Here is a 22570-nt window from a genome sequence, read left to right as displayed (position 1 = left end):
GAGATTTAAGGTAAAACTGGTAAACTGTTCTTTTGGTTTCAGGGGATCTGGAATTTCTGTGGATATCCAGTGTTGGGGCTGGATATCCCAAGGGTGTGATTCAAAGGGACTCAGGGATTGGGGTGCACCTATTGTTAACCTGCCAGGTGAAGACAAGGCTGGCGTTGCCTAGACAAGATCGCTTGAGAGGCTGGAAGGCTGGTGGTGTTAGGGAGCTGACACCTACCCAGGCCCAAGCAACTCCCTCATACTGGAGGCAGAGGACTAACAAAAGGACTCACCAGGGCCGGCTCTAGGTTTTTTCCTGCCCCTGGAAATGTGCCGCCCCAAGCATGTGCTTGCTTTGCTGGTGCCTAGAGCCGGTTCTGGGACTCACTGTCGTAGGTACCCAGAGAACCATCACAATATCCCCCTGGCTAGTTTAGGTGGCTCCGCACCAACATACTCGTTTTGTGGATCCCATTCCCAGGCTTCATCTCTCCACATTCATTGTATAGCAAACCTGGATACCTTTGTGGATAGCAGATTTTCTAGGCACTAAAAAGTTAGGTTCTGCAACACCTAAGTCCCTGTGTGGATCCAGGTTGAAATGACTTTAGGGCTAATGGCTGTAAGGCTTCATGTGAGCTCTATCATAGCTATGGATCTCTCAGTGGGCTTGCACAGATCCACTGTTTCCAAGGACCATGTGGGGTAGTGGGGAGAGGAGTGTTCCCTCTTCCCCCTACTCTCCAATAGGAAGCATGGAATAACCCCACACCAATTAGAATAGGGCAGGCCTAAGTGTTCCACCCTTGGTCTCTAGCACACAGACACAGCTTATTTGAGCTGTTTGCTCTGTTTAAATCTTGTCCTCTCTTTAGAACAAGCTGGTCACACTGAAATAAGCTTCCAAGTTTGGGGTTTATGTAACCTGGCACCTAGGAAGAGAGAGAGTGGGAGGACTATGGCCCTGTCCCTCTGTGATACCATCACAATTCACTGTTTAGAGCATTGCATGTGCTCATGAGAAACTGGGATGCAGAAAGAGAATTGACATTTTCCTGCTATGGAAGGTTTAAACTCTCACCCTCTATGCAACGTATTCACAAAAATGAATGTCTGGAGTTAACAGAGGTTTATTCTATTCTTTCCAGGTTTTGGTTCTGACCCTCGCATTTCGATTGAGGGTTACCAGGACAGAGGGATCCGGGTGGTATGTGAATCTGCTGGATGGTATCCTGAGCCTAAGGCACAATGGAGAGATCAAAATGGGCAGCTCTTAGCATCATCTTCTGAAACTAAATCCAAAGATGCCAATGGTCTGTTTCAAATGCAAATTTCCATTGTTACAACAGAAAATTCCAACAGAGACTTGTCCTGTTTTGTCAGGAACCCAAGCTTCAACCAGGAGAGAGAGTCAACGATTTATATAACAGGTCAGTGCTCATCCAAACTACCCATAGAATGAAATGTGGCAAACATTGGTGGGAAGTATGTCCTTTTGTGTTCACTTTGCTGACTCCTCTTTATATTCCTTTATTCTGTGTAGTACCCAAGTTCCTTTGTTTTCTGCAGAGCTTCTTTATTACACACAGAACCTACATTGGTATTAAAGCAACACTAATGGCCCCATTATGTTGCCCAAATTTGGGGAAAACTTCCACTGGCTTAGCTGATCAGACCCCAGGGGTCATCTTCACTGCAGAGCTGTTACTTCGGCATTCCCCCTAGTGCACTTCTTGTCTGCACACAAAGCCCTTCATATCCAGGTTTAGTGCTGCTTCACACCCAGGCTCATTGACCCAGTTGTGGGTACACAGGCTAGAGCCAGGATGCCATTTTCACTTGCGGATAGTTCCCCTGTGTCTCATCACAATTCATCCCCTCCCCCAAAAAAAATGTTCCCAGAAGGACAGACAAGTTCTCCCACAATTCATTGGGAAAGAATCATAGAGCAGTTCTGTTTGCTGCAGTGCTAAGAACCATGATACATACTCCTAGAAGTCCAAGCAACACACGGGTGAATGCAGCACCAGCGAGGAGCTAGAACTTGGGTAGGCCTTTTTAATGTGACTGCTCACACCCAGGCTAGCCTAAACCAGGTGTTCAGACCTGGATGCTACTTGTCACAGATTCAAGGGCCTGGTGCATGCCCCAACCTGTAACAAGGCCCTGAATGAGTTAATATGGACCTGAAAGAAACCACTTAATCTACCAGGCTGCACCTGGAGGGAGAGCTAGGCTGAATGGATGATGGAGCCCAGCTGGGGAGGGGCTGGGAGAGGACTGTAAACAGAGAAAGTTGAGATTAAAAGGGGGGATGCAGGGAGGGAGTCTGCAATCAGTCTCTGAGAGTGGACAGTCTGTGAGGACGAAACCAAGGTGAAGAATAAGCCCTGGGATCTTAGCCTGACTAGAGAAGGCTGGCAAGTAGCCATAAGAAATGAAACAGCCACTGGGAGTGGAATAGGCTTCAGTGATAAGCCCTGAAAAAAGGGCAGGTTCTGGACCTCCAGGGAGGGAGCAAGCCCCGGAAAGTGTTCAGTTAAGGTACAAAGCTGGGGAAACAACATAGCAGAAAGGCATGACAGGCCAAGCCTGTGGGGGGTGGAAATTGCTTTGTTTGTACTTGTGGTTTGGGTTTGTTAAGGGGGATTCCAGGGGAGGGCTCTGAGAGTCCCAACCCTGAGAGAAGGGAGGAACTGATAGAGGTTGCAGGAGACAAGACCTGAGAATGGCCACGGTAGGAGGAACCACAGGGAAACAGAAGCAAGGAGTTGGTCCAAGCAGACTGTGGCTAGAACCCAATATAGTGGAAGAGCCTGGATTCCCCTACCAGTCACTTTTATCGAGGCCTGTGGCCACAGAGGGAGATAAGGGTGACTGGAAGCCCTGAGGCAAGGACCATGGGGCCCAGAGTTGGCACTGGAGACTTGAAATAAGGTCATTGGACTTTTATTTGTGGGATGTTCTTACCCTGGAAAGGATGGATTAACCTCGTGACCTGGGTCACAAGAAAAGAGACCATCCCAGTGCTTGAACAGTTGTCGATGAGAATGAGAGGGGGCAGGTGTGGAGAGCTGCTATGCTACAAAGAGGCACTCCTGCAGAGAGTCCACTCATTCACAGACCCTTAAAGGTCACTGGATGAGTGTGCTGGGCCCCAAGGACCCACAAACAGGCCTGTTGCCTCCAAGACTCCAAAACTGAGTCTTTGGGTATCAGCGATCCCTGGCTCTCTCTGTGGCGATTCCAGCTGGGCCAGATTCCTGTGGGAGGCTAGTACTGTGTCCCATCAGTGTGCAATGGTCTCAGTGAGTAGCTGCAGTGACACAAGCAACTTTTTCAAAACAAGGTAACAGTTTATTAGTCACCTGGCTGCAGCATCTTTAGGTTAGCATAGGGAAGCAAAAGTTAAGTCAGAGTTCAGACTGGCCAATGCCAGGACTCCCCTGAGCCATGCTGTTGCAGGAACCATGTCTGCCTCTTCTTCTGTCTCTTTTTCTTTGTCTGTCAGTCCCAGATGTGTGACCTGTGTCACTGTGTGAGCTCAGCTCTCAACACAGCCCCACCTAACACCTTTTCCCTTTGTTCTCCCAGTTGGGGGCCTTTGCTCTGTTTCCTGGAAGGACATGAGGGGAAATCTCCTTCCTTTTGGCTGTTGGCCACTAGGAGTGAATGGCATGGCCATTGGGGTTTCCATTGTTTCTTTGGGTTCTTCCATTCACATGTGTAGACTTTATTCAGTTTGTTAATGACTCTGGTCTCCAACCAGGCTGCTAGGTGAGTCAAACATTTCATCTCTTCCCTTTACATTAAATGCACAGCAGTACAAAGCCCAGAGGGAAAGTGAACTGTGCATAGGAATCATTAGAATATTACCAAAATTCCCACATTCATTCCACTGATCATGTCTTCACTGCAGAGTTAACTGAGCTGGTTAGGGGTGGTCTACACTAGAAAATTAGATTGACCCAGCTACTTTGCTGCAGGGTGTGAAAAATCCACATCTCTGAGTGACATAATTAAACCAACCTAAGTCCCGATGTAGACACCACTAGATCGACAGAATTCTTTCACTGACCTAGCTACTGCCCTTTAGGGAGGTGAATTTACTACATTGAAGGGAGAACTCCTCCTGCCTGTGTAATAAGTGCATACACTGCAGTGCTGCAGTTGTGCTGCTGTAGCATTTGAACGATAGACATAACCTAAGGGTTTGTCTACACTCAGGGTATGACTTCACTTACCTCTTGTTGTGTATTTGGTTGTCATGGTTTTTGTTCCCATGGCAACTGAGTTAGATTATTAGGGGATAGCCTAGATAGCCTAGCCTGTTTCGGCCGGTTAGGTGAGCTCTGTGTGTGTGTAAATAAATGATAGTTTTGTTAGCTGTCTGCTGTCTGGCCTCAAGTTATTGCTTCCTAAACTGACTGCCCCCAAGGATACAACAAGTGGCGACGAGGGTGGGATTCCGGTGCTGCTCCCGTAACAGAAGGAAGTAGAAGTCAAGGTAAAAAAACAAACAAAAACAAAAAAAACTGCTTGTTTGCACTGACTGTGAAAGTGAAACTAAAAATCATGGCTACTCTGACCAGGCCACTGGAACCTTTTGATGAGAATATAGAGCAGTGGCATGTGTATACTGAGCGTTTTGAGCTTTTTGTTATTGCAAATGACATTACAGAAGCAAAGAAGGTGCCACTATTCTTAAGTATTGTAGGGGCTAAAACCTACTCCCTGCTACGCAGCTTACTACACCCTGTTAAGCCTGAGACTAAATCTTACAGTGACATTGTGGAAATCCTGGGGTCCCATTTTTCCCCAAAACCACTGGTAATTGCTGAAAGATATAGGTTCCACAAAAGAGACCAAAAAAAAGATGAAACAGTTATACAACTTGTAGCAATTTTAAAAAAGCTAGCAGAACACTGTGAATTTAAGGAGATGTTAAACGATGTCCTGCGTGACAGGTTAGTGTGTGGCCTGTACAGTGAAGCTATACGGAAGCGCCTGCTGACAGGCTCAGCTTACATTACAGAAGGCTGTTGATATTGCTGTCTCCATGGAACTGGCTACAAGGGAGGCGCAATACCTCGGTGCATCCCCTAGGTGCAAAAAGTGTCACAAGAACCTACCCACAAAACTGTGCAGAGTCAAGAATGTTACTGCTGTGGTAAGCCGGGTCACCAGGCATCAGAATGCTGGTGTAAGGACCTGGTGTGTCGACACCGTGGCAAAAAGGGGGACACATTGAGTGTGCCTGTAAAAAAAAAAAAAGAGGCCTGTGGTCTGGCCGACAAAAGAGGAACCCTGCATACCCTAGAGCAGACCCAGGATGATCAAGGTGACACCTCATCGCAAGAGGAAGTGCCACTGCATGTTTTGTCTTTGGCAGTGGGCTCACATGAATACTGGGTAACCCCGTTGTTGGATGGCAAACCTATACGCATGGAACTGGACACGGTGCAGCCGTCTCGCTGGTCTCCGAGACTGTGTATAAAGAAAAGCTACAGCATCTTCGCTTAAGGCAAAAAAACTGTTCTGAAGACGTATACGGGAGAAGCTGTGCCCAGTTGGGCACTATTGATGTTAAGGTGGAGCTCAATGGACAGGCTGCTAAATTGCCACTGTTTGTGTGTGAGAGGTAACTACCCAGCCTTAATGGGTAGGTCTTGGCTTGGGAAGATTCAGCTGAACTGGGCAGAAGTGCACCGGATGACTAAAGAAGAAACCAGTCTAACCCCTATACTAAGGAAACATGCTGCTGTTTTTGGAGATGATTGGGAAGTATGAAGGGAATCACTGTGACATTGAACATTAAACCTGACAGTCCACCAAAATATCTGAAAGCCCGAACTGTGCCATATGCCATCAGGCCAAAAGTTGAAGCAGACCTGGAGCGCCTGGTCACCAATGGAGTCCTAATACCAGTTACCCATAGCTCATGGGCCACTCCTATCGTTCCAATAGTGAAGAAAGATGGCTCTCTCTCTCCGGATTTGCGGTGATTTTAAAGTCACTGTCAACCCAGTGTTGTGTGCAGAGCAATACCCGCTTTCCCGCATCGATGACCTCTTCGCAGGCCTGGCTGGGGGACAAAAGTTCAGTAAGATTGATCTGAGTCAAGCATATTTACAGATGCACGTCGATGAAAAGTCCCAAGAGCTGTTGACTATTGTGACTCATAAGGGGCTTTATCGATACTGTCGCCTACCCTTCGGAATAACGTCTGCTCCCGCCCTGTTCCAGAGGGCTATGGACCAGATCTTGTGTGGCTTGTCAGGAGTTCAGTGCTATCTGGATGATATCCTGGTCACTGGAAGGAATGAAGAGGATCACTTAAAGAATTTAGAGGCTACCTGCAAAGACTGGAAGAGTATGGCCTCGAGTTCGCAAAGACAAGTGTGAATTCTTCAAGCTGAAGCTCTGTTGAATATTTGGGACACATCACTGCAATTGACAATAATAAGCCTGTGTGTTACATTGCGAAGTGCTATCCTGCTATCTGTTCTTCATAATGCTATGAGACCAGATCTTGGTGGCTTGTGCAAAAGTTAAAGCTATCTGGATGATATCCTGGTCACTGGAAAATTTGAAGAGGATCAGCTTAAGAGCCTCGTTTAGAGGCTAGGACCCTACAAAGACTGAAACTGGAAGAGTATGGCCCTACGAGTTCGCAAAGACAAGTGTGAATTCTTCAGCCCTCTGTTGAATATTTAGGACACATCATTGATTCTGCAGGTCTTCATAAGGCCCCTGCAAAAGTTAAAGCTATTGTGGAGGCTCCCCCACCTGGCATGTAAGCCAGCTGCGCTCGTTTCTAGGACTACTGAACTATTATGGAAAGTTCATCTCACAGTTAGCCACACTGCTAAAACCACTTCATGAGCTCCTGGGCAGCAAACAAGGCCTGGAAGTGGACTGAAGCCTGTGATGTTGCATTTAACAAAGCTAAGGATGCATTGCTAAATTCTGAAGTTCTAACACTTTGATCCATCCTTACCCCTACAATTGGCCTGCGATGCCTCCCCTTATGGAGTGGGAGCAGTCGTGTCACACATTATGCCTTCGGGAGAAGAGAGACCTATTGCTTTTGCTTCACGCACTCTAAGCAAAGCAGAAACTAACTACGCCAAATCGAACGTGAGGCATTAGGAATTGTTTTTGGAATTCGGAAGTTTCATCAGTACCTGTTTGGGCGAAAGTTTACTCTTCTCACAGACCATCGACCTCTGACGTCAATTTTTGGACCCTACACAGGCATTCCCCCATTAGCTGCTAGTCGTATGCAACGTTGGGCATTGTTACTTTCAGCACACACATATGAAATCAATATCGGAAATCCACTCTGCACGGCAATGCAGATGGCCTCTCAAGGTTGCCTTTGCCGGTCAAACATCAAGATAGTGCCCAAAAGGAAATCTTCTACTTTGAACAGGTAGAGAATACACCCATCACTGCTACTCAGATAAAGAAGGCAACTCGCGTTGACCCAGTATTGTCCCAAGTTATGGACCTGGTGATGCATGGAAAATCTCGACAAACCTCTCCGGTCTCACCCGACCTTGTTACCTACATGTCCAGGAGGACGGAGTTATCGGTCCAATCTGGTTGTTTGTTGTGGGGGAGACGTGTCATTATTCCACCACCACTGAGATCACAGATGTTAGAACAGCTACATTCGGTCACTGTGGAATAGTGCGCATGAAGGAAATTGCACGAAGCTATTTTTGGTGGCCTGGATTGGACAGTGCTATTGAAGAGAAGGCAAAAGCTTGTATGTCATGTCAGGGTGTGAGGAATGCACCCCAGTGGGCACCCCTACACCCATGGGACTGGCCTGAAAACCCGTGGCAACGTATTCACATTGACTTCGCTGGCCCCCTTGAAGGAAGCATGTTCTTGGTGGCAGTAGATGCCCATTCTAAATGGCCAGAAGTCTCTATAATGCAGTCCACTACTGCAGAGAGTACTATCCAAAAACTACGGGACTCTTTAGTCGTTTCGGTCTGCCAGAACAACTTGTGAGCGACAACGGACCGCAGTTCGTCTCTCAGGAGTTTCAAAATTTTATGAAGGCAAATGGGATACACCACATCACGTCAGCGTCAGCACCATATCATCCATCCACCAATGGATTAGCTGAAAGATTTGTGCAGACAATGAAACACGCTTTGAAATCAGCAAGGGGACAACACTCCATTCAAAAGCGTCTGGATACCTTCTTACTTTCCTACAGAAACACACCTCATGCTACGACCCAGGCATCCCCGGCCTTTCTAATGATGGGACGACAGCTGCGCACTTGCTTTGATCTGCTGAAACCTTCTGAACCCCGACAAATTGTGCAACATCAGCAGCAATATCAAGTCATCAGACGGGCACCCAGAGCAAAAGACCGAACCTTTAGCCCGGACAGCCAGTTTTGGCTCGGAATTATACTTCCAGAGCTAAATGGGTCCCTGCCACGATCATCACTCAAACAGGACCTGTTTCCTACAAGTCCGGACTGCAGAGAATCTTACCTGGCGGCGACATGTAGATCAGCTGTTGCCAGGTCATGCCAGTCCTCAGGACACATCTGCAGTTGAGTGGTCTGACTTCACCTTTTCTGGTGGGACACTGAATCACGAATCACCTGTTTCTGACTGTTCTCCTCCATTACTGCCAGCAGCTGAGATACCCCTTTGCCCAGCAAAAGCTGATATCACCGCCTCACCTGTTCGTGCTGCGGACCCTGAGCCCATGGTACTTTCGGGTGCAACAACACCAGGAGTTCGCCGTAATCCACCTAGAGACAGAAGGCCTCCTCATCAGCTGGATCTTTAGCTAGGGCGAACCCACGGTTATGAGGCAAAATAATCCCCAGGGTTTAGCCGGGAATGGAGGCAGTCTACCCTCCTTCTCTAGTCTAGTGTGTGTTTTATTTAGGGGATGTTCTTATTGGGGGGGGAGGAATATGTTGTGTATTTGGTTGTCATGGTTTTTGTTCCCATGGCAACTGAGATTATTAGGGGATCGCCTAGATAGCCTAGCCTGTTTCGGCCGGTTAGGTGAGCTCTGTGTGTGTGTGTAAATAAATGGTAGTTTTGTTAGCTGTCTGCTGTCTGGCCTCAAGTGATTTCCTCCTAAACCGACTGCCCCCAAGGATATAACACTTCCGGAGTGATCGATCCAGTGGGGGTCGATTTATCGCAACTAGCGAAGATGTGATAAATCGACCACCAAATGCTTTCCCATTGACTCTGGTACTCGACCTGGGTGAGAGGCGCAGGCAGAGTCGACGGGGAAGCATCAGCAGTCGACCTACTGCAGTGAAGACACCGCGGTAAGTAGATCTAAGTATGTCGACTTCAGCTACATTATTCACATAGCTGAAGTTGTGTAACTTAGATTGGTTTCCGCTCCCCTCCAGTGTAGACCAGGCCTCAGGCCACATCTACGCTACTACTTTTTTGTCAGTATCGCTTATGTCTCCCAGTGGTGTGAAAACACACAACACCCCCAAGCAACATAAGTTACACCGACCTAAGCACCAGTGTGCCCAGTGCTAGGTCAGCGGGAGAGCTTCTCCCATGATGTAGCTACCACCCCTTGTGGAGGTGATTTTATTATGTCAAGAGAAGAGCTCTCTCCCATCAGGATAGAGCAGCTATACAAGCAATCTAACTTGTGCCGCTGTAAGCTCTCTAGTGTAGACATAGCCTTACAGTGCTGCAGCAGTGCAGCCTTACAGTGTAGCTGTAGTGCTTGGTGACGACGCTATCTACACCATCAGGAGGTAGCTCTCTCAGCAGGAAAAGCTCTCCCGTCGACATAGCACCATCTACACCAGGGGTATGTCAGTATAACTGCATCAGTCAGGGGTGTTGGTTTTCCACACCCCTGAGTGATGTATTTATACTGAAATAGGTTGGTAGGATAGACCAAATCTAAGTGTCATTTAATTGCTTGAAACTCAGGACATTCAGACCTTCGGATAGGTCTACACTACCGCTTAAGTCGATATAACTTACAGTACATCACTCAGGGATGTGAAAAATTCACACCCACCCTGAGTGATGCAAGTTTCACTGATCTAAGCACTGTCCACATCGGCACTATGTCTGTGGGAGATGCTCTCCTGCCAGCGTAGCTTCCACCTCCCACAGAGATGGAGTAATTATGCTGGTGGGAGAGCTTTCTCCCATTAACATAGAGCATCTTCACTAGATGCACTTCAGCTGCATTGGTGTAGCTGCGCCAATGTAGAACTTCCAGTGTAGACTTGCCCTGAGACTCAAACAGGCATCTTATCCTGAACCTCCTGTGTGCGCTTACATCATGATCTTCTCCCTGAATTTCTTCCATATACAACAATGGAAGTTTATATAGCTTTGAAAATGAGAGAAGCTTAACAGGAAAACAGTACTCTTATTCTGGGATAACAGAGGCCATACTATGAGTTATACTGGTATAACTATACCCATATAGTTCTGCCAGAATTTTTTCCTGCATATACCTGAGAAACTGGGTTACCTCCACACTCTCCCTCTGGCGGCATGGACTTGCCAACTGGTTTCCCATGTCAGTCCCTCCTGATACTAGCTGTTCGGCACTGTAACCCAGCCAGTCATTTAACTGATGTCTAAATGCCTGGCATCAACAACCCCTTGTGGCAACCCATCACAGGATAAAGGATTTGTGCTTATTTCCTATAACTTTAGAATCACAGAGTAATATTTTGTATTTGAATGTTTTGGGGCTGATCCTTTATTTCTTGTTCATCCAAAAATTCTGTTGCATTGTATATGGAAGGACTACAGCAGGGGGAGTCAATAGGCAAACCAGTGGCCAAATCTGGAACTACAGATGCTTCTGAATTGACCGCAAATCTTTTTTTATTTACTTATTATTATTTTGTATTTTCTCTGGAGTCTGGACCTTGACTATACCTTGACCAAGAAATTTGGACCTTGACAAAAAATAATTGATTATCCCAAGATTCTGCAACTGTGTAAGAGATGATCATGATGTATATGTACATGGGAGGTTCGGGATAAGATGGCTGTGGGAGTTTCCCAGTGTAGACAAGCCCCAAAACTCTCAGGCTGTGGACTGGATCCAGACTATATGCAAAGCAGTGAGAGACTGAATTTGGTGTGATGTCTGGAGGAAGCAGCCTGTGGTTTTGGCTGTGAATCTAGTGGGAGCTTTGGAGAGAAGCAGGGACTCCAGGCAGCTTCTCTTTGGGATAGAGCAGTGAATCTTTAGCTAAAGGTATGAATCTTTAGCACATCTGGCATGTAAATATCTTGCAGTACTGGCTACAATAGTGTCATGCAAACATCTGTTGTCATTTTCAGGTGACATTGTAAACAAGAAGCGGGCAGCATTATCTCCTGCAAATGTAAACAATTTTATTTGTCTGAGCGATTGGCTGAACAAAAAGTAGTACTGAGTGGATTTGTAGGTTCTAACACTTTATATTATTTTATTTTTGAGTATAGTTATATTTTTGTACATAATTCTACATTTGCAAGTTCAATTTTCCTGATAAAGAGGTTGCACTACAGTACTTGTGTTAGGTGACCTGAAAAATACAAATGTTTTTGTTTTTTTTTCACTGTGCAAATACTTGTAATGAAAACAATAATATAAAGTAAGCACTGTACAGTTTATATTCTGTGTGGTAATTGAAATCAATATATTTTAAAATGTAGAAAACATCCAAAAATATTTAAATAAATGGTATTCTATTATTCTTCAACAGTGCCATTAATCACGATTCATTTTTTTAATCACTTGACAGCCCTGCTTGTAATGTTATGTTTCTTTAAAAGAAAGAAAGTGGATCTTAAACAAATTGATAAAGGGGCAGTGGGGAAGGAAGGATGGCACGAGGAGGGAGAAGTACAAACACAACTGAAGGAGCAGGGTCATTATGTTATTTTGCAAAATTCAGATTTACCAAATAGACTCTTGTCAGTTAGGGCTTGATACTGCCCAAATGAAGTCAGTTGAACTTTTGCCACGTACTTTAATGGGCCACTTCTCATCTACCCCTCTGCAACATGCCTCCAATTTTGTAGAATATAAAAGACATAACCAGGATAAAATCCTGTCTTCTATTGGCTTAAGAGTGAAGCACGAAGCATCTTTATCACACTATGAAATCCACCAGTAGTTAGCTTCTTCTAACTGGTAACATTGCTCACCAAAGTGCTGCATATATTCAACACTATTTCTAAGCCAATGACGTGTTTTCTTGCAGATGTGTTTTTCCCGAGGGTCTCTCCCTGGATGGTGGCTGTGTGTGTAATTCTGGCTCTTTTGGGTTTTCTCATTTTCCCAGCCATTTACTACTTTTGGAAGAAACACGAAGCAAAAGGTAAAGTGACAACATAAAGGGAGGAGATGCAGTGCAGTCAGAGAGATTTTTCTGTAAAAATAAATAAATAAGCAGAGGAACCAATGGAGATTTTGGATTTAGTGTTATGAAGAGAGTGGTGAACCTTGGGGGAGAGAGAGAAAAGGGGGCTGAGAGAGGAGGAGGAGTTGAACATTTGGATAAATCCTGAATAAATGATGATTCCACATTGGAAGTGAAGTGGACTCGTCTCTTTTGGCATTAATAAATAGCTCAGATCTAATTTTGTTAAGTATTCTATGAATATTGTCTGAAATACAAATGGGAGTGAGAGTGGGTATGGAAATTTAACATATTTAGCTTGACTAACTGATTACTAGAGGTATTAATGGAGAGAAGGAGGGGAAAAGAGAGAGTGAGATTTTTCTTGGACCCTTAGGGCCCAGTTTAACAGTATCATTAAGCATGTGCTTAGCTGTCAGCATGGTTATTACATCCAATTGACATCAAAGTTAAGCACATGCTTAAGTGCTTTGCTGAACTGGGGCCTTAGTGTCAAATTCTGCTCTCTTGTCAGCATGCACAACTCTGGGCTAGGGCCAAACTCTGCTTTGTTAGAGTAGAGTCCATGGGGTTTCAGGGATGAAACTGAGTGCAGAATCTGAGCCTTATCTGTCAGTCGGGTGACCAGATGTCCCAATTTTATAGGGACAGTCCTGATTTTTGGGTCTTTTCCTTATATAGGCTCCTATTACCCTTTACCACCGTCCCAATTTTTCACATTTGCTGTCTGGTCACCCTAGCTGTCAGTGCCTTTTCATAATAAAATCTGCTCACCCTGAGATCACAGTACAGAACAGAAAAATACAGCCTCCTTCTGTATGTAGAAGTACATATTGAAATGTAATTGCTCAATTCACTTTGCTCTGCTGCAGCCAGTGGCAGAACCAGGCCTTCTGCAATTTTTAAGTTTCTGTATGAAGTGATCTCCTTATAACATCTGAGGCTCAAACTGTCACTTTAATTAATGCTAATTTCTACAACAACACCTCTAATTTAAAATTGAATTGTGCTGTATATGGATTTTAGTCCACTTTAAAATATTGTTCTGAAAACCAGAAGTTTTGGATTCAGGGCAAAACTTTCAGAAGGAGCCACTGGAGACTGCAAGGAACACAACAATAAACACGCTCTGCAAGCTGCTGAAACTTAGAGTTCATGGGTGTTGCTCAGGTTCAATAGCCATAGCACATCACCTTGAGCCATCCTCTGGCTTGCAACACATGCACATTTCACTCCTTTGGTGTGTCAGTTCAGCTTGAGCCAACCTGGAGTTCAGAACTTAACTATGAATAGCTTTTGAAATATTTCTTCCTTAAAGGGACAGCAATGCTGTGTGCTAGCTGAGATAAATTCCAAGGGGTGATATCCATTTGGGGAGGATTAAATAGATGGAAGATTAAATACTCTAGTAATTAGTTAGGATAATGCAATTGTGACTCTAGCTCTTCAGCCACTACCTGAACAATGGGACTGAGTGTGATCAAGGCAAGTCACTGGGTCATTTGGTCAAGAGTTTCCCTCCCCTCTTCCCCATAATGTTAGCTTCTTGTAACATTTTTAGATTCTTGTAATTTTTTTGGCATAGATGGAGAGACTGGGGGGAGGGGTTGGAGTAGTGAGGAAGAATATGTGTGTGGTAGGGGGGAGCTAGATCAATGCAGGTAGTGTGAGGATTGGCAAGGTGCCAGGTGAGTCTCTGTCCTTTTACCAAACTTGGTCCTTTAGGACTGTGCTCTGGCACTGCAACTGTGGGGCCAGCACAACCCTAGGCAAAATAAAGAGCTCAAAGAGCCACACTTACCACTGGGAGTGCAGCTTGAGTTCCTGGCAAATAAATGCTGGAATTCAAACCTATGGAACACAACACAGTGAATGGCATGTACTCTTAGTCGTATTTCATACCTATTTATTATAGCAGCCCTTCTTGCACAGCAATTCCCACTGGCTATTGCCAACTTTAAGAGCAGAGTTCAGGTTGTCATGCAGGGGTGGTGTGTACCTTATCTCTGCTTCTTACTTTTTAGACGTTTACGTTTGTGTTACCTCAGCTTTTCATTGCCTGGTTTCAGAGGTTTGAGTTTGGCTGAACTCAACGTTCTGGAAAGGGTCTCAGGAGACCTGGTAGGGGCTAGGCATGGGATTCTAGTGTCCATACAGAATGCAGACTGGTCAGCTAGCCTGCTTCACTTTGCTTTTTAAATCCAGAAAGATAACATTGAGTCTGGGTACAGGGAGGAATTGGGGCCAAGGCCCGTGCATTGCACCACATCAAGAACAAATTGCTGTATATTCATTACTGTGTTCAATTTTATTTATTTTTTATTTTTTTAGGGGAACTCCTGGCTGAACTTCGTAAGTAGCACCTCTCTCTCTGCCTCCATTATAAATTCTGTATGGATGTGTATCCTGTTAAGACTTTGTGTTCTCATCTCTGTGTGTGTTTGGTTTCAGGGTGGAGTAATGTCAGACAATATGCAGGTAAATAAAGCTGATGTTTGTTCAATTTTGAAACCCCACCTACCCTGTTCCCTTTCCTTGTGCATTGGTCAGTTGAGTTGAAATAATCCATGTAATCTAACATGGATTTAGACCAATAGTGGTTGCAGTGAAATAATTTCTAAAATGTCAGCAATTCGTTACTCTTCTGGGAGGAGAAAAAGATGAGCTGGGAGATATATGAGTTAAAGAGGATAACTTGGAAAGGAGCATGAGTTGGATGCATACATCAGTCAATGGATTTACGGATTTTATATTACAGAAGGAAGGAATTATCTTGTTACTGTTGTAATTGCCTGCTTAGGAAATAGAGGGACTTTTTATTTTAAACAAATATTTTAAAAAGTGTAGCTCTGACTCTGTTAAAAGGACCTCATGGGACTTCATGTTTGTTGTTTCTCAAGAAGTCCATGTCAAATGTGCTCAGTTTACAAGTAAAAATATGTATTTTTAACTTCCAACCCTGAAAAATTATCCTAATAACTGAGTCAATCTGGGTTCTTTCATTCTTGTGTCAACACCCTCAGTATCTTCAAGATGTTTCTATATATATTCCATTCCTGGTGCACATATGTCCTCAGTGCTGAAGATCAGCATGTTTGAGCAGCAGTGACCATAAGTCCACCTCTCTGCCCTAGCTCCCTCTTGTCCTCAAATCTTGTGAGCATGAAAGCATGGGGTGCCCCACCCACACCCAATCAGAAGGACAGGAAAAGTTGTGGATCTTTTCCCATCACCTACTTCCTACAGGGAACAATATTTCAACAGACCAATGGATCTTCAAAATTGTCCAAACTGGTTATGCTAAACGTTTCAAAACTCTCCCTACTACCCTTCCCCATCACTTTTCAGGGATCCCTCTCACTAGAAGATATTACAACAAGAAATTCACGCTGTTATCTCTTGGAGGCATGGAAGTCGTTTCTCCATAGTTCAGGGGAAAGGGTTTTTATCTTAATTACTTCCAAATTCCCCAAAAGAAGGGAGGTTGGAAAACTATTCTGGACCTAAGAAGACTCAACATATTTATTCAAAAACTTAAATTAAGAATGGTGACCCTGGTCTCACTTATTCTTTCCCCAAAATTGGTTTGCACCTGGTGATCTCAGGATGCATATTTCCATATTTCTATTCATTGTGTGCACAGGAAATATCTGTGTTTTTGTGGTAGAAATTCAACACTCCCAATACAGAGTTTTTTTCATTTGGACACTTAAACAGCTCCAAGAGTCTGTACAAAATTCCTATCAGTCACTGAAGCATTCCCAAGAAAGTAGAACATTAGAGTTCATCCCTGATTTGAGTTTATCCTTATTTTGACACTTGACTGGTTCAAGGACCTTGTCCTCAAGAAGTCTCAGACAACATTTGCCAATCCAGACCTAAGAGTAAACAAAAAAAAATCTATGATAATTCCATCACATAAGACCGAATTCATCGGGGCTCTTCTAGATTCTGCTTACCTGTAATTACCTGTAATCCTAGAGTTGGTCTTTCAAGACAAAGGCCAGGTCTACACTGCGACTTTAAATCGGTTTAATGGCCGATATACCGATTTAACGCTGTATCCGTTCACACGACGTCATCATTAATATCGAGTTAAACGGCTCCTTAAATCGATTTCGGAACTCCTCCCAAACGAGAGGAGTAGCGCTAAATTCGATAGTGATAACTCGGATTAGGGTTCATGTGGACGGAAATCGACGTTATTGGCCTCCGGGCGGCATCCCAGAGTGCAGCACTGACCGCTCTGGACAGCAATCTGAACTCGGATGCAGCGGGCAGGTAAACAGGAAAAGCCCCGCGAACTTTTGAATTACATTTCCTGCTTGCCCAGCGTGGAGCTCTGATCAGCACGGCTGGCAATGCAGTTTGAAATCGAAAAAGAGCTCCAGCATAGACCGTACGGGAGATACTAGGTCTGATCGCTGTATGGGGAGACAAATCTGTTGTATCCAGCTCCGTTACAGAACACGAAATGCCAAAGCGTTTGAATAAAAAACTCCAGGATACACAGCGCTGCGTGACAAGCGTAACGGGAAGCCAGAGACTCAAATGGACGCTCATGAAGGGAGGGAGGGGGTACTGAGGACTCCAGCTATCCCACAGTCCACAGCAGTCTCTGAAAATTATTTGCATTCTTGGCTGAGCTCCCAATGTCTGTAGGTTCAAACACAGTGTCTGGCGTGGTTCAGGGAACAGCTCCTCAGTTTATTTCCCCCCACCACCACGTGAAAAAAAAAAGGGAAAGATTGCTGTGCTATGGCGTTTGCTCAATGCACTCCGCGAAAAAGGCGCCAAAGGGTTGTCTGCTGCCTTCACAAAGGGAGGGGTGAGGCTGTACCCAGCACCACCCGGGGCAGTGTTTTCTGCCCCATCAGGCACTGTGCTCTCAACACGGAAGTGGGAACTATGGGATAGCTGAGGAACAGCTACCCACAGTGCACCGCTCCTGAAATCGATGGTAGCTTTGGACCATGGACGCAAACAATCGATTTCGGGATCCCACTGTGGACGCGCTAAACCGATTTTATTAGATCTGTTTTGTAATATCGGTTTAAGCTAATTCGAAATAATCGTGCAGTGTAGACGTACCCAAAAGGAGACTACTTCATCCAAATCTATGGTCCCTGCATGTTACAGCTTGGATGATTTTCTTCATAAATGTTCTGGAAAAAGCATGTTCTAAGGATGTCCAAAATATTTTGATTTAATAGACTGTACAAAATCAACTGACAAAACCAAATGGAAGAGATTCACAATTTGAGCTCAAGTGCACCACCTCTCTTCTTGAACAGACATTCCACTTATTTCGCACCAATTACTTTCATTGAAATCAACTGGAGTCTCAATTAGTTTCATACAAGTCCAACTGGCAGCTATATCTGCCTTTCATCCACATATTCAAAACTCATACTCAAAATTACAAAATATTCTCACATTGCTGCATGTCTAGATTTATAAAGGGGCCTAGTGCAGTTTTCTCCTTACAGTCAGAGAATCTCCTTCTTTGTGGGATTTGGATGTCATTTTAGCAAATCTCAAGCGTCCACTATTTGAACCATTAGCTGCTTGTTCATTTCAACATCTTTCTGTGAAAATTCCATTTCTGCTTGCCACCAGGCAGTTACATGGAATCAGAAAAATCTTAGCCTTAATGACAGAACCACTGTATACTGTTTTTCACAGAGATAAGGTCTCAGGACTCATCCTAGTTTCATTCCTAAAATTGTATTCAAATTTCATATTAATCAAACTATTTGTTTACCTATTTTCTTTCCAAAACCTCTCACTAGTAATATGGAAAAGAAATTACGCACCTTATACATTACAAGAGCACCATCCTTTTAGATGGAACTAAGCCACACAGAATCTCATTTAGATTATTCATAGCCTATGTTGAGAAGATAAAAAGCGGGCTATTTCTTTCAGAAGAATATCCAAATGGATCTCTGAGTGCATCAGTTGTGTTACCAAAAGCTAACCTTCTCCCCCCTATTCAGATTAAAAGCTCACTCTACCAGAGTTTATGCTTCCTTTGGAAATATCCCTATAAATATATAGGGCAACTATCTGGGTTCAGTTCACCATTTCACTGTGCTTACGAGAGGTCTCCAGAGCCGATGCTTGCTTTGGTAAAGCAGTTATTCAACTGCTGTTTTCTTGAGATTTCAGTATCCTACTTCCTAGTCTGAGTTCACTGCTTGGGAGCCACCAGAAGTGGAATGCAGATAGATAATCAGTTGAAGAGAAAGAGGCTACTCACTTTACAGTAACTGATGTTCTTTGAGATGTGTTGCCTTTCCCATCCATGGCCTGCTCTCCTTCTGCACTATATCAAAGGCTGTACTCATTTGGATTTTGGTTAGTGAAGGAACTGACAGGCAATTGGCCTTGCCTGACCCTTGAACAACAACAACAACAACAAAAAAGGTAAAATTATGGAAACACATCGTTATAAGGTCCCCCCAAACTTCCTTCCTCAGTCTCCTTAGTCATGTCAGCCTCTCATCTGCCCTTCTCTGTGCCTTTTATAGCTATCCAGCAAGATGTTATTTTTGGATCAAGGATTATTCCTAACAGGTTTAAGAAATCCCTTCCTGTGTGTTGACCCTCCCCGCCCACCCTCCCCACTGCCATGGAGCTGCAGACCAACAGTTCCTGAATTAGTGGTAGCAATCTAAAGATGGCTGTATTGAAAATACATCCATTTATCTAAACCTCTCACTCCATCATTGAAGACAGGCTGTCCTCTGGGGAAATGGCTGCCTCCGTAGACTCCAGAGTTAAGAAACTTGACAGGCAATTATAAGGAGCAATAGGAAAGTGGGGAGCAGGAAACAGCAGAGGAGGTGTATAGGGAAGAGATTGAGGGGTTCTGAGGAATGTAGGGTGCATAAAGGAGGTGGAGGGAGGTGCAAAGGAGAGCTTGGGGGTGCAGGAAGGTAGGCTATGGGCGTAATAAAAGGGCAGCAGAGAGGAATTGTCAGATTTAAGAGCCTAGGGAAAGGGCAATGGGAGCAGCTCAGAGGGAGAACGTGAGTGTGGGAGGAAACTGCGCTGGAGAGGGACAGACACGGTAGTGACAGAGAAGGGTGTGGAGGGGGTAGAATGGCAGTTCCCTCCTCAGGTGCAGGAGAGGGCAAGAGGGCAATCAGCCACAGGGAGACTGCATTTCTGCATGTTCATTGCTGGCGAGTTTAGACACCGAGATACTCACTCTCTTTCACTCACTTGGGGAGGGGCGTTCCCCAGAAAGGTTCAAACAACACAAGTGAAAACAAACAAGCAACGCTTGCTATCTATTTATCTTTTAAATCTCAGGAACTTTAAACCAGACTCATGATTATTTCAGGCCTGGTTCATGACTCTGAATGCTTGGGGATAACATTGCCACATTCCCTGTTCCTCTTGCTGTGCCCAGAACTGTCACTGGCTAAGACTTGGGGGCTGGTGTCTGCTATCCCCCGTTGGCTGTGACCTGAGAGTGGCTGATAGCCACCTGTTCCTCCATGAGTGTGTTTCGTCCCCTTTTCTCTCTTTCCTTCTCCCTATGTTGGCAGGAAGAGCTATCCTTTGGTGTCTCCTGCTCTGTTCACCAGGAGCAGGGGGTCTCAATTCCCATCCCCCTTAGTGACATCACTTCCTCCCTTCCCACGTGGATAGGGAGTGGCACCTGACCTACAAGGCAAAAACACTGAAGACATTTCTCTCTGCCCACCCTCAGCCTGTGCAGCCTCCCTGCTCTGTCTCTGCTGCCCCTGCAGGGAGTCATAGGGATGGGGGGGCCCAGCAACAGCCCCTGGAGCCTGGGTAAAGGGAGTTGCAGTGCAATCACTGCCCACCCCAGCAAAGGCAGCTTCTGGGCCAAGACAGAGGCAGGAAACCAGGGAATAGCCCAGCTTGAGTAGGGCTGTTGAGGAGGGAGAAACAATCCCAGCCTCCCCCAGGGTTGGGCTCGGTATCTGACACCCCAATTCTTTCTCTCTCTAGTGGATGTGACTCTGGATCCAGACACAGCTTATCCTCACCTCGTCCTGTCCGAGAATCGGAAAAGTGTGGAATGGAGATCTCAACATCAGGATGTACCTGACTGCCCCAAGAGATTTGACTGTGTAACCTGTGTGCTGGGCTATGAGGGCTTCACCTCAGGGAGACATTACTGGGAGATAGATGTAGGGGATGGGACAAATTGGGGTGTGGGAGTAGCCAGAGAGACTGTGAGCAGGAAGGGATGGATCACACCCATGCCTGAGGATGGATTCTGGGCTGTGGAAGAGTGCAGGGGCCAATACCGAGCCCTCACCTCTATTGAGATGCCCCTGTCCCTGAGTAAGAGCATCAGGAAAATTGGGATTTACCTGGACTATGAAGGGGGGCGAGTAGCATTCTATGATCTGGTTAGAGAGGACCCGTTCTTCACTTTCACAGCCCATTTCACTGAGAAAATATTTCCTTTCTTCTTGGTGTATTCTCAGCTCACAGTGTGTCCCTGGGGGGACTTGAGAATGATTTGCCTCCCATTGGTGTCTGAGCTTTAGCCTCACACTGCTAAGTCTCTGGGGGATTATCTGCTTCTCAGCAGGTACAGATTCTCTGTCTCCAGGGAGGAAAGTTAGGGCATGTCCACACTGGTAGAGTTACATCACCTTTGTCTGTGACGAAGTGGGAATGTTCATAATGTTTTCTCTGAATACTGTGTGGGTGCCGCAGTTTCCCTGGTGCAGTTCTTAAGTATCTAGGTGGCAGGAGATGTGGGTGTGATTGTTGCAGAGCCCTAGAGGGCAGATGTGATGCTGTCTGGACAGAAAATGGCCAACATTCTGTCTCATGGCAACTAATGACCTGGGCCCCTCCTCTACAAAGATGCCAGCTGAAGGTGTTGAAGAACAAAGAGATCAGGTGACCTCCTGGCCTGGGAAAGGGACAAAGCCCAGAGGAGAAGGGGCTGGAGAGTTTCATTTTGGAACTGGCTGGGGACATGGAGTGAATGCAGATGTGGGTGTCTGGCTCACTGCCCCCCAAAATGGACCCAGCTGAGGGGTCCTGTTCTCTGTACCTACAAGCTCTGTTTTAGACTGTATTTCTGTCATCTAATAAACCTCTGATTTACTGGCTGGCTAAGAGTCACGTCTGACTGCAAAGTTGGGGTGCAGGACCCTCTGGCTTTCCCAGGACCCCGCCTGGGCGGACTTATGGTGGGAAGCACACAGAGGGGCAGAGGATGCTGAATGCTCCAAGATCAGACCCAGGAAGGTGAAGCCGTGTGAGTTTCTTGCCCTGAAGACAGTCTGCTCAGAGAGAGGAGCCTTCATGAGAGTCCTGACTGGCTTTGTAGGGAGCAGTTCCAGAGCATCGCCCAGGGACTCTGTGGCAATGGTGGGATGTACTGCACCCCGTGGATGACGATTCTTGCAGTAAGTGACTGGGAAGCAGTAAAACAAAGGGGAGATAACAAGGACCAGGCGTGCTGAAGGCTCAGAGAGGGACAGTTTCAGGGGGCAATTAATCCCTGGGAGTGTGTGACCAGCAAGAAGGACTTTTGCAATAACAGGCTTCCCCTGGGGATTGCAGCAAGCAGTCCCAGTGGCGAAGGATCTGCAGCTCGACCCTGGCAAAGAGATGGTGACCTCGAGAAGGGCTGGCACACTAGGGGTTCTTCCTGGAAACCGTAGGGGGGCTAAGAGCACACAGGCCTGTGAGACCAAAGCAACATGGGAACAGTGAAGTGATGGCCTATCACCATCTCCTTAAGAAGGACATTGTAATCCTGTGCAAAAAGAGAGGGTTACACATTGGAAAGTTCACCAAGGCCCAGTTAATCATGCAGCTGGAGGACAAGGACTGCTCTAAGGAGCAGATTTCTGACCCAGATGGGGCGACAAGAGGATCTGGGAGCAGCTGGAGCAGTAGCCAGGCATCCCCAAGAGTCTGGTCCCCAACCAGACGGGGATCTTCACAATCGGGTTCCCCATCAGGGGATCAGAGATGGATGGGATTGGAGCTGAGTCCGAGAGAGCAAGAGGACCATGAGAGACAGCAAGAGCCCAAGAAAGAGCTGCAGGAGAAGCAGCAGCAGCAAGGACTGGCGATGGTGGAGCAGAGGGGCATAGGGGACTTCCCAGGGATGAGTGGGGATAGACCCCGGGCTGCCAGTTCCGCAGGGAACCTCGATAC

At 45.8% G+C, this 22570-nt stretch overlaps 1 protein-coding gene across 3 annotated transcripts in view; it reads left to right on the top strand.

The window, feature by feature from the left end:
• LOC116824332 (zinc finger protein RFP-like) overlaps positions 1-21510 on the top strand; it is a 97170-nt gene extending 75660 nt beyond the window's left edge. For 2 of the 3 annotated variants that reach the window (XM_032779528.2, XM_032779529.2), the window contains exons 4-8: positions 1137-1418; positions 12239-12355; positions 14729-14749; positions 14849-14875; positions 20387-21510. In XM_032779528.2, the coding sequence (XP_032635419.1) occupies positions 1137-1418; positions 12239-12355; positions 14729-14749; positions 14849-14875; positions 20387-20934 (995 nt within the window). In that variant the 3' untranslated portion in view covers positions 20935-21510. The remainder of the gene's footprint in view (positions 1-1136; positions 1419-12238; positions 12356-14728; positions 14750-14848; positions 14876-20386) is intronic. The other variant, XM_075071997.1, reaches the window with a different exon arrangement.
• The last annotated feature ends 1060 nt before the right edge of the window (positions 21511-22570 follow it).

The sequence above is a fragment of the Chelonoidis abingdonii genome, chromosome 13 (genome assembly GCF_003597395.2).
Source record: "Chelonoidis abingdonii isolate Lonesome George chromosome 13, CheloAbing_2.0, whole genome shotgun sequence".
NCBI lineage: Eukaryota > Metazoa > Chordata > Testudines > Testudinidae > Chelonoidis > Chelonoidis abingdonii.
This window is presented reverse-complemented; position numbering and strand designations above follow the sequence as displayed.